A 17848-nucleotide genomic window follows, 5' to 3' on the forward strand; every position below is an offset into this window, starting at 1 on the left:
TTGTTACTATGAGTTTGATATTTCTAACCAAACTGCTATTCCATTAAGGGTCCATTTTCCCCCTTTAGGATGATCCTCAACTTTGGAGAGTAAGTAAGTCTAACTTTGCCTTATGGAATACTGTCCTCCAAGATCTCTCCTTTGGAGTAGAAGCTGCCAGGTCCTGGGTGATCCTGACTATTGTTAGCATGAAAACTGCTTCTTTCTGGAGGGTTTTTTTCTTTTTCCTCTCTAGATTTTGGATAGGACATGCTTGAGACTTTTCCTTTTGGGGTCCTTTCATGAGGTGACTGTGGATACTTTCTACCTTCACTTTGCCCTCTGCTTCTTTTCTGACCAGTTGTTTATTTATTGTTTTTGAAATAAAGGGATCAGCCTTTTTTTTATCATGGTTTTCAGGGAGTCCAATGATTCTTAAATGATCTCTCCTGGATCTGTTTTCCAAATCAGTTTTTTATAGCTTATCTTTATTTCTATTTTTTAATCTCTTGATTTTTTTTCAATTTTTTTTGTTGTCTCATGGAGTCATCATTTTTGTTTCTTCTCTTCTAGTTTTTAGGGTTTTCTCTTCAAAGTTATTTATCCTCCTTCCAGTTCTTTCCTCTAGAACTTTGATTTGATTTTTTAAAATTTCTTGCTTATTTCTTTCAGATATTAATATAGTCTTTATGGAAAATCCATTTTTTTCTTTCAGTCTCTACTTGCAGTTGTCACTCATTCCTTTTAGATCAACAATAATTTTTTAAAATACTGGTCAGGGTCTTCTTTGGGTTGCTTCTCTCCCTCTCTCTGTCTGTCTCTCACTCCCCTCTCTTCTCTCTGGCCTTAGTTCCTAAACTGAGTCTTTCTGCCCAGGTTAGGCTCTAGCTCCTGCTGATCTTTTGGCTGGTGTGGTGGGGCTTGCTTGTTGTCCTGAGTCATCTGGGTTCCTGGGCTGACTCCTACTTATCAGGGATACCCCCCACCCTGGAATCACTGAGGTTCAGAACCACGGATCTATAGGGCTTCTATGGAATCTCAGGAGAAAGTGCCTGGAACCTTGGAGTCCCTAAGCTGTTCTAGTCTCTGCTGCTGCTGCCTTGCCCCTGGTCTGGCTGCTGCTGGGGTTTCCAAAGTCCTCACCCAGGGACTTTTCTGACCTCTCTCTGGTCACACTAGGAAGCTGCTGCCTTATATGACTGTTCTGGTACCAGTCCTCCTGGCAGCTTCTTTTCCTATTGCATTAGGGCTTCTGGCTGACTTTTGGGGCACTGCTGGGCTACAAGTCACTCACAGTTACTTCTTCTTGGATTTCTGGGTCATTATCTGGTCCAAATTTTTGCTGGAGTAGGTGTTTGGGAGCCAGGGGAACTGCCTCTGATCAAAAAGCCCTCTTGGCTGGAGGTCCAAGCTCATTCTCTTTACCCCAAAACTCAACCTTCTTCCTGACTTTCCAATTTTTAGTGAGGGCTCCACTATCTCTTCTAGTCATCCCACCTTTATCCTCTACCCTTCAGTCTCCCTTACCACACCGAGCCCTTTGGATGCCAAGTCTTGCCAATTCTATCAGCACACCACCTCTCAGATCTGTCTCCTGCCAACCACTAACATGGCCACAGGGCCTTCAGTGCCTCTCACTAAGTACTATAAAAGTACTGCTTCCTAACTTGTTTCCCACCTCCCATCTCTCTCCTCATCCTCCACCCAGCTGCAAGTGATATTTACTAAAACACAGGTCTGCCTATGTCACTCCACAGCTCAGTAAACTTCAGTGTCTCCCTAGGACCACGAAGGTAAAAGACAAACTCCTTTGTTTGACATTCAAAGTCTTTCCCAACATACATCCAAGCCACCTTTCCAGCCTTAGTACTGTATGTATGGCTTCTCTTCAAGCCCTTTATGGTTCCTCACAGAACATTCTGGCTCCTGCCTCCACGCCACCACACAGATTACCTCTGCTTACAGGATATCTTTCCAGATCCTAGCTTTGCCCTAGTCCAGTGTCTACCTCCCCAAGTAACCTTGGATTGATTTTATATAAAATTATATATGCACCAAACAAAATCAATGCAACCAATATTAGAAGGCAAGCAGAAAGCTGGAAAACAATCTTTACAACAAATGTCTCTGTTAAAGGCCTCATTTCTCAAATATAGAGAACTGAGTCAAATTTATAAGAATACAAGCTATTCTCCAATTGATAAATGGTCAAAGGATATGACCAGGCAGTTTTCAAATGAAGAAATCAAAGCTATCTATAGGCATATGAAAAAGTGCTCTAAATCACTTTTGATTAGAGAAATAGAAATAAAAACAACTCTGAGATACTACCTCACACCTATCAGATTGGCTAATATGACAGAAAAGGAAAATGATAAATGTGGGAGAGGATGGGGGAAAATTGGGACACTGATGCACTGGTGGTAGAGTTGTGAAGTGATCCAACCATTCTGGAGAGCAATTTGGAACTATGCCCAAAGAGTAACCAAACTGTTCATACCCTTTGATGTAGCAATACCACTACTAGGTTTGTATCCCAAAGAGACCATAAAAAAGGGAAAAGGACCTATTTGTACAAAAATATTTATAGCAGCCCTTTTCATGGTGGCAAAATATTGGAAATTGAGGGGATGTTCATTAATTGGGGAATGGCTGAACAAGCTGTAGTATATGAATATAATGGAATACTATTGTTCCATAAGAAATGATGATCAGGCAGACTTCAGAAAAACCTGGAATGACTTGTAGGAACTGATGTAAAATGAAATGAGCACAACCAGAAAAATATTGTACACAAAATCAGCAACATCATGTGATGATCAACTATGAATGGCTCAGCTCTTCTCAGCAACACAATGATCCAAGGCAAGTACAAAGGATTCATGGGGGAAAATGCTATCCACACCTTGATAAAGAACTGATGGACTTGGAACGCAGATTGAAGTATACTTTTTTCATTTACTTTATTCTTCTTTGTGGTCTTTTTTTCCTTTTGATCTGTTTCTTCTTTCACAACTTTCACAACTGTGACATATGACAGCACATATATAACCTATTATCAAACTGCCTACCATTTTAGGAAGAGGGGAGGGAAGGAAAGGGAAGGAGGGAGAATTTGGAACTTAAAATCTTGTAAAAATGAATACTAAAAATTGTCCTGACCTGTAATTGGGAAAAAAATAAATACAATTTTAAAAATTATATGTGCACATGTTGTCAACCCAGACAGAATGGAAGCTTGGGAACTGTTTGGGGGCAGGCGGGTTGTGTCTGTCCCTTATACCTAGTACACTGCCTGTCTCACAGTAAGCACTTCATAAATGTTTGTTAAGTGGCACATACAAGTTCAGTGGCAACACGACCAATTCTGCTTCCCAACTGTCTCTATCACATTAGTACATATGTTCCACTTCCTTTTACTCTTCAGACCCTGTTCCCTCAGGGAGGAAAGATTAGTATTAGTAACTTAATTTTGCAGAGGAGGAAACTGAGGCTCAGAGAAGCCATAGTAACCCAGCTGAGCCTTGAATCTAAGTTGCCTCCTTTCTAGTACAATGATCTTCCCCTACTACAATGTTGCCTGGGAGCCCTGCTTTCAAGGAATTGATAAGGTGATTAGGAATGAGAGAACATTTACACACTAGCCATGGTCTGATTTTTATTATGAAGCATAGGAGAGGTCCCAATAAAGAGGCAGAAATCACTTCCAGTGGGGATCATGGATTTCAAGTTAGAACACCTCCAAGGTCCCTTCTAATCCAACCCTCTCTTTTTGCAATGGAAGAAACTGAGGAACGAGGAGATAAGCTGACTTTCCCAATGTCACACAAGTACTAAGGGGAAGGGCCCAAGCTTGAACCCAGGTCATCTGACTCCAAATCCAGCACTTTCTGCCCTGAAGTCGGCACAGAGAATTTGGCATCTGCTGGACTCTGAAGGATGGACAGGATTTTCACATGTGAAGACAGTCCTGCTGCTGGAGCCCCAAGCCTTCTGAGATGTGGTCCACATTATATGCCAGGTTTTCTAAATCAAAGGGAGTTTGTCTTGAACATAGCCACAGCTCAATTCAAGCAGCAGCATCAGCAAGACCCTTTTCTCTCCCTCTCCCTGTCCTCTCCTCTCCTCTCTCTCCCCTCCCTCTCCTCTCCATTCCTCTCCTTTCCCTTTGCCATAGCAGGAAGCCCAGAACAAATGAGGAAAGAGGTGCCATCCTGCTACCATGACACACAGATGTAATAGGCTGGTGTTTCAGAGAAAAATACATTTGTGTTGTCAAGCAGAACTTTAACACTATAAAATAAACGTAGCTATAAACACTTGCAACTATATCATAGCACTATAAATAAGGAAACAGCCTTCTCAAATTGTTTGATAAGCGTGCATATATTAAGCACCTACTGTTTGCAAGGGATCATACTTAGACCAAAAGTGAAAATGATGCCTACCTTCAGAGAGCTTATATTCTACTCAAATGGCCTTCTTCATAGTCTTCTTCTTAGACTGAGTTCAAATTCACATCTGGAACAGAATCCTAGAGTTCTCTGTATTTCCCAAGATCTAATCTCCAATTGGGTTTTCCTAGACTCCTTTTTTTTTTAACCTTTGCTTATGAGTCTGGCACCATCACCTAGTGGTTCGAATATGAAGTCTCACGTGGAGTCTTTAAACCACATCCCAATATTTCCAATAACCATATTTATTTCCAAGTCCAGTCCTCCTGGGCTTTTCACTCTGGACCAACACATGCTTCTCCCTTGCCCCTTTCTCCTATTAGTCCCATGCACAACCTCTAAGCCCAATAACTGAAAGAATTTCATTTCTTCCCTCAGCCCTTCCAACCCCTAATGTTCTACTCAAAATCTACTTTATCCATGAAGACTAGGATCTGGGGGATAGGGGAGAAGGCAAATACAATAAGAAGAGTATTGGAGTCCAGGGTGACCTAATTGAGGTGGAAGTTTCCCTTCAATTAATCCTTACCTTGCTATATGATCTTGAGGAAGTTGCTTCACATCTCTAGATCTCCTGGGTGATCTCTAAGACCCCTTCCATCTCTGACACTGGAGAAGCCTGATGATTCAAAGCTAAGAGCAGTATACTGTCTGAGTATGGAATGTTGACAGACCCATTCACCCACATCTACAAAATGCATTTACATTAAACATTGTATACATGCATGTAAACACACACATGTCCTTATATATAATAAATGCTTGATGTTGTCTGCCTAGACATTCACCCTTTTCTCCTGTTGAGAGATCCTCTACCTATGTGTCTCTACCAGTGCTTTCTGTCTTGGCCTGTAGGCCCTGGAGTACAAGGGCTTCACCTATCAAATCTGCCTTTGCACCACAGTCACCAATTAACAAATGTCTTTGGATAAATAACCATGAAGTTCTCTCCCGCTTCCTTTTATTTACCCAGACCTCCTGTGGATGGGACAGGAAAGACACAAGCTTAGACAATATGCTGGACCTCCATGTATACCCAAGGCCAAATGAAAAGAAAATCAGAGGAAAGAAACAATAGCTTAATATTTCTCTAACACTTTAAAGTTTGCCAGGGGCATACGGAGTGTTCAGGGAGGACTGGCACCTCTGGTGTGAAGGCTGCTCATCCACTGTTGGTGTCCACTCTCTTGGTAACCCAGCTCTCACCAGTGACTCCAACAAGTTGTAGCATGCACAGCGGCGGCCACATTCTGGCAAAACCATCTCAGCAGACAGGCTAAACCAGGATGATGGTAACTGACAGGCCTCAAACCCAAATGTGAGTTAGGAGGATGTCTACCCCAAGTATGTGAGGACTTCCCCCAGTTGAATGGGCAGATGAGAACAATTTCTTCCAATGGCCATGAAGGCGGCATAAACAGGCGCTGTGGAGTGCTTAGAGCTTGGTCAGATATCAAAGACGCCAAGATCATCCACTCCATCCCAGGCCATTGTCGTTTATCTAGACTTTTGTCTTGCCACTGGGCTTCAATGATTCAGGAAGAGAGTGAAGCTGATGACTTTGGGCAACTCTGCCTCACTTAAATCTAATTCATGAGGAAGTCAAGATCACTCCTTGATGTCCTTGGCCTTCTTTGAAAACAAAAGACAAACAACAAGTTTGCAAAGTGTTTTATGGATGTTATTTCCTCTGATCCTCACAATAGACCCATGATATAGATACGACTATAAATTCCATGTTATAGATGAGGCCTTGATAGGAACTTAATCAATGTTCGTTGACTGACTGACTTGTATAGAATCACAGAGTTAGCCAGTAACAACCTGAGGCAGGACTCAAACCCAGGACTTCCTGACCACCAGTCCACTCTATCCACTATGACACATTGCCTCTCTATTGGAAGAATTAAAAGAGAAGTCAATAATAACAGATCCAATTTTGCTAGTAATTGGCAAATCACAAAGCAATTTCTTTCCAACATTTCCACAGAGGCAACAGCAATGGAAAGAGCATTGGCCCTAGAGTTAGAGGATCATCAAAAGTTGTCTTTGGCACAGGAGCTATGTGACCTGAACCCAGTCACTTCCCCTCCCTGGGCTTCAGTTTCCTCCTCTGTATTCCTTTCAGCTCTAGTTCAAGGATTTGGGGATCTTATAAGGTTGGATGGGTGGGGATTATCATTTTCTTCATTTTATAGATGAGGCACTAAGGCTCAGAGAAGGGAAGACAAGTGTCTTCCTTTCCTTACTCAGGGTCATAGAACTAGTCAGTGACATCACCATCCTCATAGCTAGCATTTATAGAACGCTTTAATGCTGGCAAAATGCTTTATCATTGTATCCTCACAACAACCCTGGGAGGGAGTTGCTACTGTTATCCCTATTCTACAGATAAGGAAACCAAGGCAATCAGAGGTGAAGTGACTTGGCCAGGGTCACACAGCTAGGATGCATCTGAGGCTCACTTTGAACTCAGATCTTTCTGCCCAAGGTGACTTGAATACAGAATTTTGGACAGAGAAGTCTGGTGTCCTTTTTACTTCACAATTCACTCCTTGCCACCATCTCAGAAACATCTAGTGTTAGAGAGGAATCAGAGAGGAAAGCCCAGAGTCACAGGGGAAATGAGGGTTTACAATCTGAAATGATAGGGCTGGACTTGCCAATCTCTAAGATCCCTTACCACTCAGATAGCCTTGTGTGCATCAGAGGGTTAGAGAAAAGCAGGGTTGGAAAGGCACAGAAAAATGTCCAGTCCCAGCTTGTGGGCCAGAGTAGGGGCTCCCCACTACTGAGTCATAAGGGAGAGAACTCAGCTGGGCCACATGCATTCAAAGAAATTCAGAGTGCCTAAGGACAAGGCACCACACTAGGCTCCAGGGACTCAAAGGCTAAAAGGAAACAGCTCCTGCCCTCAGTGGCCTTCCATTTTTCTAGGGCAGGTTCCCCACTCCAGTTTTAGGGTCTTTTGTTCCACTGGGTAGGAGAGGGGACAGGAGCTAGCTGTACAACACAGACAGACAAATAAATAGGATGGTGATTTGACAACTGACTAGGGGTAGGGATACAAAGAAGTGCTCTCTGCTGGAGGTGGTATGAGAGCTGAGCTTGGAAGGAAGCTCAAGATTCTAAGAGGAGAAGGGGAGGAAACAATACATCCTGAGGATGCCATGCATTCTGGGAGCAGAGGAACCAGTGGAGGGCATGGCTGGGAGATGGGGAGGGTTTGGGATGCAGATTTCTAGCAACTCTGCACGAATAGGAGTAATATAAATAAGTATGAAAAGATAGGCTCTGGCTACACTATAAAGGGCTTAAGGTGCCAGACTGAGGAATTTGAATTTTATTCCAGATGCATCAAGAAACCAATGAAGGTTTTTGATGGTGGGGTGGTGTGACCTGGTCATATTTGTGTCTTAGGAAGATGAGGTTAGCAGCCATAAGGAAGGTGGGTTGGAGAGGGGACAGATTTGTGGCAGGGAGATCAATTAGGAGGCTACTGCAATAGACTAGGTGAGAGGTAACAAGGGCCAACCCTACAAGAATTGAAATATAAGTGGAGGGTTACAGGTGATAGAGACAGAATCCACACAATGGAGAGGACATCGAGTGTAAGGGCAGAGTCCTAGATGACTACAAGGTTATGAACCTGGGCGCTGAGCAGCATGGTTATGCCCTCGACAGAAACAGAGAAATCCAAAGTGGGGGGGAGACGGGGAACAACATAATGAGTTCTGTTTTAAATATGGTGAATTTGAGGTGCCTGTGGGGTTTGTTGGTAATGCAGGGCTGGAATTCAGGGAAGAAATGGACATAGAGATGTGGGAGTCATCTGCATAGAAATAATTGAACCCATGGGAGCTTATGAAAACACCAAGTAAGGGAGAGATGAGAAGAAAGACCATGACAGTGCTTTGACAAATTTTTCCAATTATTGGATGGGAGATAGATAGATAATGGTCCAGCAAAGGAGACTAAGAAAGAAGTTAGAAGTGTAGAGGGAAAACCAGGAGGGAGCAGTAATGTAAGCCAAGGAAAGACAAAGTATCAGGGGGAGGGAGAAGTCCACAGCGTTTGAAAGCTATAGAGAGGTCAAGAAGGAAAAGGACTAAAATATGGCCATTGGATTTATCAGTTAAGATATAGTTGGTAACCATGGAGAGAGCAGTTTCAATTGAATTGTGGGAGCCAGATTGCTAGTGGATGAGAAGTAAATAACAGAAGGTAAGAAGTATGACCAGTGACAAGATAAGGGGAACAGGGATTCACAGAATTTGAGAGTAAGAAGGGCCTTCATCCTCCATTTAGTCCAACCTATTAGTATATATTTGGGCTAGCCAACCATAGGGTTAAGGGTCAAGGCTTTGAACAGAAGGAAATGAGACTAGGATAAAAGGAATAAATGGAGCAGATGGCTCAGGGTATACAAAGAATAGGTTTAGGACTAGGAGAAGTAAGGCAGAGGGAGAAATAGGAAGTACGTTTATGGAGAAGAATTTCAGAATTCAGAAAAATGGAAGTAATTGAGCTATGGGGTGGGTGATGGTGACATCTAAGATTATAAAGTCCACCCCTGCAAATGGTTGAAGAGGAGTGAGAATATAGGTCATGAGATCTGGGCATGTCAAGGAAATGGGAAGCCAGGGTGTTTGAGAGAAAACTAGTGCAAATATTGACGTTCCTGAGGAGTGCAGAGAGCTGAGGGCGGAGAAAAACTAAGCCAGGTACTGAATACTTTGAGAAAGGAGGAAGAGTGAACTGAACTGCAGCCTATTCCACGACAGCTCCAAGTATAGTTTGCAGAACAACAGTGGCAGAAGAGGAGTTTACAAGTGGCAGTAATGAACAAAAAGTATGTTTATACCTACTGGCCCTTTGTGTGGGAGCCAGGTTTCCCTGAGTGCAAGATGGAAAGAAATGTGAGAGGAAAAGACTGAGGGTGAAGCAGACCATATTAGGGGCTGACAGAACTCGAGGGAACACAATGGGAGAGATGGGTATCAAAGGGCAAAACGTGTGGAATTGGAATGGGGAGCTTCACTCTCAGTACAAATAAAGTAGCTGTGTGACTTTGGGCAAGTCCCTTGCCCTCACTCGGCTCCAGTTTCCTCCCCAACCTCTGAGGTCCCTCCCAGCTCTGAAGTGCAGGGCTTTCGACACGTGGTGGGGCGGAGGGAAGAGGGAGGGAAGTACTAGAGGCTGCCCCCGCCTCCCCATAGGTACACGTTGGCAAAGGAGGGCGTGGCAGAGCGGAACAGCCACTACCCCCTCCCCTCATCTCCCTCGGCGCGAGAAGGGGGCGTGGCGAAGGGGGCGTGACAAGACCCGGAAGCCCCTCCCATGTGGCCCCGGAGGTTTCAAAACCCTCCTTCAGTCCCCGAACTGACCTCCAGTGCCCCGGCCTTCGAACAGATAGTCTTTGTACATCTGAGGCGACAAGGACAAGCCCGACGACTGGTGGGCAGCCTGCGGCCCCGGCGCTCTGACCCCGCCGGCGGCCGCCTGAAGCCCCGGGCTCGGCTCGAGCCACTCTAGGCTCCGGTGCTCGGCCCCGGCCCCGGCCGTTACCGCCGCCTCCTCGGGCCCGCTAGCCGCTTCCGCGTCTGCCATTGGCCGCTGGTCACTAGGGAAGCCGAGGCTCTTCGCCGCCGCCCCCTGGGAAGTGTAGTTCTCCGGGGCGCAAGAGGCAGCACTTTCGGAGTACATCCGGCCTGGGGATTGGTGGAGAGGCCTCTACTAAGCAGGGAGGGTTTCGGGAGATGAAGTCTGCACCGCGCTCGGGATCCCTGTCCCTGTTCCACTTTCCTACGGAGAGACCAGAGGGTCAGAACGCGTTTTGGGTATTGTAGTTTTCGCTCTCATTTCCTAGTAAACAGAGGCTGTCAATCTGGTTGCTTGGGAAAGAGCGAGAATAAAGATTCTCATTTCCATAAGGCGTTACTGTTTACAAAGCGCTCACTATAATCCTTTAGGTGACTTGACTGAGAAGATCACACAGGTTGTTTTTTACAGTGTGTGAATCCCTGCTGTGCCATCTACTGCTTTCCTGACCTTGGGCAAGTCACATCCCTTTTCGGCCTCAGTTTCCTCAAATGTCAAATAATGGGTCGGGTTGAATTACCTTCACTATGTCTCACGCATCAGAGTCCTTCTCAACACTCAAAGTTACCATCTTAGTTCAGGTCTTCATCCCCTCTAGCCTTTGCCACAGCTTCCTAAATTATAGCGTCTCTGCCTCAAGTCTCTCCACATTCTAATCCGAAACAAAGTAATCTTCCTTAAAGGGAAATCTGATTAGGTCACTCTCCTACTTAGTCAACTCCGTGGCTTCCAGCTGCCTCTAGAATAAAATAGAAACTTTTCTGTTTTATTGTTGAGCTATACAAGCCTAACTTCCTGACAACCTGACTTCAGCTTACCTTTGCAGTCCCATTCTTCCTTCTCCCGTGCACTCTGCAATCCACCCAAACTGGTGTCTCAGTTCCTCACACGGGACACTCCATCTCACTTCCTGCCTTTGGACTGACCGGCCCCCATGCCTGGAATGCACTCCCTCTTTCTCTCCACCCTCTGTTCCTTTAAGACAAGCTCAAGCACCACCTTCTGCATGACGGAGAATAGATGACCTTTCCTCATCCCCACCAACTGTTAGTGCCCTCCCTGCCCAACCACCTTGTGTTTAACCACTTCTTTTCCTCCCAACTCCAAGTCGTCTGAAAAAAAAAAAAACTTCCCAGCCCTGCCCTTTTTTTCTGCCTTCACTCGACCTGTTCTGCATATTAGAATGCCTTTTCTCCTCTCTGCCCTTTCTTCCTCCCCCAGCAACTGGTTCCTAATCTTGTTACGTGTGGTAGAGAAAATCATACAGCCTTTGGGATTCCTTCACGATATTTTCTCCCCTCCTTTATCCTTCCCTTCCTTTTCTGGGCTTTTGCCATATTACTCTAATTCACTCTCTCTACCTGCCAGCCAAAATGGTCTTCAAAATGTTGTCAGTAAAACACCTTCTATTTCCCAACTATACCTTTGCCCAGCCCAGGAGTGCCCTCTCTATTCACCTCTTCCTTATATATTCCCTTGCTTCCTCCTACAAAAAGCCTAACTGATGCCCAGCAGTTGCTATTCCCCCCTCCACCTCCCCAATTATTTTGCAAAGGAACCTTGGAAGGGATCATAGGATTTACAGCAGGAAGGGACCTCAGAGGTCATACCTAGTTCAACCCCCTCATGTTACAGATGAGAAAAAGGAGGCTCAAGAGGTAAAGAGTTGTCCAAATTCACACAAGTAGTGAGTGGTTGAGTACATACTTAATAAATTTTGTTAAACGAATAAATGTGTCACATCTGGGATTTGAACTCAGGTCTTCTAACTCCTGATACCAGTAATCTTTCTAGAGTCAAAATCACATTTTGCTTATTTCACTTTGCATCTCTCTGGATCAAATAAACATTCATCCAGCAGGGTAAGCCATGGACAGATGGAGAAACTGAAGCCACCAAGAGGAGGAACTTGCCTACCTGATTCCACATTGTTGGCTAAAAGCAAGATCAAGATTCAAATTCATATCCTTGCCCCTATGTTCAGGGCTTTTACTCTGATATCAAACTGTTTCTCAGAGCCTCAGCTTTCCCTCATGTCAGCTATGGTCTTTTGGTCTATTGGCATCAACAATAGACTGTGGTCCCAGAGTATTGGGTGAATCCCTTGGAGTAAGTTTATGGGAAAACATGGATGCTCACAGCATCATACATTTAGAGCTAGAAAGGACCTCTGAAGCTTCTAATCCAACTTTTCACTTTATACATGACAGAACTTGGGCCCATTGTCAAATGGGTAAGATCGCCCAGATGGTACGATCAATAACAAGAGCTGAGGTCTGAACCCAGGTTGTCTGGGACCCCGTTTTAGATTCACAGAAGGGCAGGAGTGAGAAGGAAATGCCCATATTGAGGAGATCACATTTGTATTGTCATATGGAAGATGTCAACAAAATAATGCGGGAGGAGGGTGAGCCAAGGTTGTGTGCTTAAAGAAAAGTGGAAAGCAGGCCGTTCACCTGCCAACTTCACAACGCATTTGTTCATGAAATGACCACCTTGGGCCAGGCCCTACACTGGGACTCTGAGACTATAGGGAACTATGTCAGCTCTTTTCTAAGTTTCTGGTGCAAACTCACAAAGTCTCCAGGAACAATATTCCCCAAGGTCAATTTCGTCCTCCCTCACTCAAAACAAAGTCAAATACAAGTCATATCATCATTTCTCTGATGTCATGGTCTTCTTTGAAAACAAAGGACAAACACAGACAGACAGACAGACAGATAGTAGGCATGACCACAGAAGCCTGGGATCTTCCCCAGGGGCAGCTGGTTAGTTTTCAAGTTTGAGGAGAAAGCCATAGGATTGGAGAGAAATGAGAAGATACGCCCCCTTACTCTTTTCTCCTTTGCTGATTTGGTGGGGCCAGGAGGCAGGGAAGGTTCAGGGCCTTCGAATGTTTTGTCAGTTTTTCAGAATATTGATCGGTTTTGCTGCTTTGTTTCTTCTTTTTATTTTAAAAAAATTATTTGTTATTTACGGAAGGGAGACATAAGGGAAAATTTAGGAAATGTAAAAACAAAATCTATCAAAAATTTAACTGAAAAAAATGAAATTGCAATGTTAAAAATTAGCCAGATTAGATTAAAGATAAAGCTAGCTCTTTTACTCTTCTTTGTTTCCCTTCTTTTTTTGATTTGTCCTTCTGTCTCCACGTTCTCTTAGCCTTCTCTGATGTACCCCCAGCTTCAACTCTCTCCTCTTTGTTAATGACCTCCCAGATATGGATCACTTTCTCATAGCTCCCTTTTCCTCCTCCCTCCCCCGAACCACCTTCTCTCTTCCCTATATCTGTTCATTCCCCTCCCTCCACCTGGAACCTGAAAAGTTCTGAGTTATATTAAGCTCCTCCCTCCATGCAATCCCCTACAATGAGGTTCTTGACCTCGTCCACGGAGAGATTTTGGAGAGTTCAGATGGGATAAAATATTACATCTTTCTTTTCACTAGCCTCTAATTAAAATCTAGCATTTCCTTCAGTTATTTAAAAGCAGATATTTAAAATAATTTTAAAATATTTTTAATTATTTAAAAACTCTGAGAAGGAGGCCAAGGAGGAGAGGCTTCACCAGACCAACTGCCAAAGGATTCCATGACATGTCATCCATGTTAAGAACTCTTGCCCCATGTACACTCCCTAGGATTGGGGGGATTTGGTGGTGTCAGTCAGTGATCAAGCCTCAGTGGATGACCATTGGTCAGAATTTTGTCTGGGACCAGGCTAAAGGGCTCAGAGGGACCCAGGTTAGAACTCAGTGGTGGACAGGGGTTCCACATTTAATGTGATTGAGAGTGCCGGCAATCTGGTCTGAAAGGGCCCTTTCCCAGTGAGAAGAAAAGGGGCACAGAGACAAAACAGTCATAGTGACTGATGAATCCATATGTGGGATCACTAAGCAACAAAGGAATTTGATCAATCCCTGGGTCTATTCTTATCTGGGATGATTGGGTCTTCAAAGGTGACTGTGGTCGGCTCATCCAAAGTTGATTCCAGCCCTCTTTGTCCTCCTGAATATAAAGCTGTGTATCTCTGAGCACACTCTCCCCCACACACACACCTACACACAGAAATTCTTCCCCCCAAAAAAACTACTTCCAAGCTTTTAAAGCCTGTTTTGGGTTTAATCTACCCAAATTTATGCTCACAAGCCCCCATTCCCCTCCAAATTTCCTTCTCAAAAGAACAAGTCATTTTACTGTCAATTATTGCCAATTATGTGACATCACTTGGTAGTAGTGAAAATGGAATAATTTGCCAAGAATAGAAAAGTTGGGTATGAACAAGAAAATGCATTAACAGCAAACACTCTCAATGCACATGGCCCAAACCAAACCAGTACCTCCCAACCCCCCTCCCCAAAAAAACCAAGAACAAACAACCTACTTCTAGGGGTGGAAAATGTGAGAGTGGCCCCTTAGCCCCGGGAGCAGGACATGGTAGATTAATAATTTGCCCCTTGGATTACAAGAACCAGTCCTGCATTTTAATGCCTGGATTCTCAGACTTTTTGTCTCATGGGTCACTGAAAGATCAGGAATCTGCTGCTTCATGGATGGGTGCAGTCTCCAGAGACTAGAAGAATAGGGCACCATGGAGTCATCCCAAGTCAGGCAGAATTCTTGCTTCAATGGTGACTGTTCCTTCCATTATGTACTATTACAGAAGGGGAGAGAGAAACCCTCACTGTGAACAGCCTGTGCTAAGATGAGGCATGTGCACTGGGAAAGCAGCCCCCTGGGTCCATTACCTCCCTGCTCTGATCATCTTCCCAGCACTTTCTGGGGAAAAAAAAAAAACAAAAAGGAAAAGAAAAAAAGAACTCCCACCTTCGAAACATTCCCATGAGCATGCATAGCCTCCTGGGACAGGTAGAATGTCTTTGCTACCAAAGACGTGTAGCAGATAGGAGAAGCTGCTTACACCCTATTTAGGCTCAGGTGACCCTCAGGTCAGTGCTGCTTTGAACCTCAGCCTTCTCTCCTGTAAAATGGGAATAAGGAATTGGCAGATTTGTTTAGTCAATAAAAGGGTTTTCCTTTTCTTTCTTTCGTTCATTTCAGGAGAAGGAGGGGCTCGATTTGAGATTACCAAAAATGAGAAAAGGAAAAAAAGAAGGTCTCTGAAGCATTTCAACAAATGCGTAGAGAAAAACGGAGCAAAGATCAGTAAGGAGCAAACACAGATGAGCAAGACAACTTTAAAACTAACATGTTGAATGCTGAAAAACCGAACTGGACAGCATAGAAATTCACAGCTTCCTGGTCAGTGCTCTTTTCTCTGTTAAGGCTGCTAGGTGCTGTGGCAGTGGATAGAGCACCTGGCCTGGAATCAAGAAGACCTGAGTTCAGATTCCGCCTCATTCACTTACTAGCTCTGTAATCGTGGGCAAGACACTTAACCTCAGCCTATCTCAGTTTCTTCAACAGTAAAATGGAGATGATAACAAATATTTGTAAAAGTGTTTAGCACCTTGTCTGATCCCATTCAATCAAGGGGGAGGGGTGACAGCCCCCAGGCAGCCCTCCTTCCCCATATTTTACTGAAGAAAAGCCTGAGGCCAAGCAAGGAAATGACATATCCAAGGTCACACGGCTAGTAAATGGCTGATTTGAGCAAATGCTCACTGAGCCATTAGACACAGATGGAGGTAGTAGTGATAATATCAAAACATGTATATGGTCTTTAAGGTTTGCAGAATACTTTACAAAAATTATTACATTGATCCACACAACAACCCTCTGAGGAAGGTGCAGTCATTAATTCCATTTTCTAGATGAGGAAACGGGCTGAGAAGTTAAAAAAATGTGCTCAGGGTTGTATAACTAGTTAGTAAGCATATGAGACTGAATTCCAACACAGACCTTCCTGACCGCAGGCCCATTGCTATATCCACTGCTTCCACTGGGAGGATTTCAATCCCCTTTATATCTGCTTTTGCTTATCAATACTCTTTCTAAATCACGGTGCCCAGTCCTGAACATAGTTTTCCAAAGAATCAACCTTAAAAGTTTTATACACACATATATAACATATATATATATATATATATATATATATATACACACACACATATACATGCAATCTATTATGATTACATCCAGATGAAAATACCTGCTGAATCCTGCCTTAACTACCTTGAGAAACAGTGCATTGCTGGAGTTTAATCATACCGCTCAATTCGTTAATTGTCTCAAACTGTGATCTTATTATCATGGTATGATTTTTTCCCCATATAAATCTAGCATCCTCATTGCCCAGGTTTGATTAGCTCCTAAGGGTTGGCAATCCATTTTTGAAAAATTGTCCTTAACCTTTTCTTTTCATTATACTCGTAGAGATTGTGATTCCCCTCTCCTGGATAATAATGATATTATCCAGCTAGTAAGTGTCTTCTTGGCTGCCCAGCTGCTGACAGTTCCATTTCCCACATACTTACTAGCTTGCCTCTTTGGTTTCTTCTTCCTGTGTCAGGGTCCCACAAGCTCTGAATGTCTTGTGACCCGTGACACAAGCACCCGGGAGAGAACGGGGAAGGTCTCATAAGATGCTGTTGGGGCCATGGCTGTAATTAACTTTGTGCTACTAAGCCAGCACTGGCCGGCCCTTTGGGGTAAGAAGGATAATAGCTCATATCTCTATAGCTTGCCAGGTTTATAAATCTCTCTCCTTATAAAAGCCCTGTGAAATTTTCAGTATAAGAATTTGGAAGAGGTTTATCAGTGGAGTTCCCTGACCAACTTGATGAGATTACAGGGAAGTGAGCCTTCGTTTGAAACTTGGATCGTGTCTCCCTATAGAGGGTAGAGACATGCCTCCTGACTTCTGCACTGGTGCTGTGCACCACCTAGCTGACACTTGACACTCACTAGCTGTGTGACCTTGGGCAAGTCACTTAACCCCATTTGCCTCATCCTGGGTCATCTCCAGTTATCCTGATGAATATGTGGTTACTGGATTCCAATGGCTCTGGAGAAGTGAGGCTGGTGACCTGCACAGCCCTCCCTCACTCAAAATAAAAGTCAAGTACAAGTCATGTCATCATTTCTCTGATGGCATGGTCTTCTTTGACAACGAAGGACGAACACACACACACAGAGATGTGCTTATTTGTCATTGGATATGATGTGAGATGAATTGGTTAGCTAAGATGGTAGTGGATCATGGTGCCTCTTTGTGCTAGGCCTATAGAAAGGGGAAAGGGGTCAATTGTAGAATCAGCCTTTTCCCCTTTTCTAAAGGCAGAACAGAGAGCAGCAGAAGAAGGAGATACAGGAGATCAGGGAAAGATTGTGCATGGACATAGATTCCCTGATTGTTGCTGTTACTATCCAATCGTGTCTGACTCTTTGTGACCCCATGGACTTGTCCATGGAGTTTTCTTAGCAAAGATACCGAATCAGTTTGCCATTTCCTTCTCCAGTGTGTTCCTATTTTATAGATGTGGAGCTGAGACAAATAGGGATAAAGTGACTTGCCCAGGATCAAACAATTAGGAAGTGTTTGAGGCCAGATCTGAACTCAGATCTTCCTGACTCTAGGCCCAGTGCTCTATCCACTATACCACCTCCAATAGCCACCTTGGGACAGAGACACATGACAGATACCTGTGTTCTCACTTATGTAGCCCAAGAGAGTTCTTGGAACCCCAAGTTTCTGGCCTCAGCCTTGCAGAGATAGTGACTTAATCTCTCAGTCCAAGAGATAGCAGGTAAGAAGAAGGGAACCACACAGCCAACCGGTGGGAGTTTCTGAACCCCAGCCTCCTGCACTGAAGAGAGGAGAGTTCCTGAGCAATCCAGGCCTTGGAGATTTGAGA

General features: G+C 44.1%; 1 protein-coding gene across 3 annotated transcripts in view; it reads right to left on the reverse strand.

The window, feature by feature from the left end:
* The window catches only part of ENOX2 (ecto-NOX disulfide-thiol exchanger 2), a 364798-nt gene extending 353798 nt beyond the window's left edge, over positions 1-11000 (reverse strand). The window contains exons 1-2 of one of the 3 annotated variants that reach the window (XM_072626223.1): positions 10853-11000; positions 9821-10238 (exon numbers count right to left, since the gene is read on the reverse strand). In XM_072626223.1, coding sequence (XP_072482324.1) covers positions 9821-10139 — 319 coding nt within the window. In that variant the 5' untranslated portion in view covers positions 10140-10238; positions 10853-11000. The remainder of the gene's footprint in view (positions 1-9820; positions 10239-10852) is intronic. The other 2 variants (XM_072626225.1, XM_072626224.1) reach the window with 2 other exon arrangements.
* Between the last annotated feature and the right edge of the window lie 6848 nt (positions 11001-17848).

Source organism: Notamacropus eugenii, chromosome X (genome assembly GCF_028372415.1).
Source record: "Notamacropus eugenii isolate mMacEug1 chromosome X, mMacEug1.pri_v2, whole genome shotgun sequence".
NCBI classification, from domain to species: Eukaryota; Metazoa; Chordata; class Mammalia; order Diprotodontia; family Macropodidae; genus Notamacropus; species Notamacropus eugenii.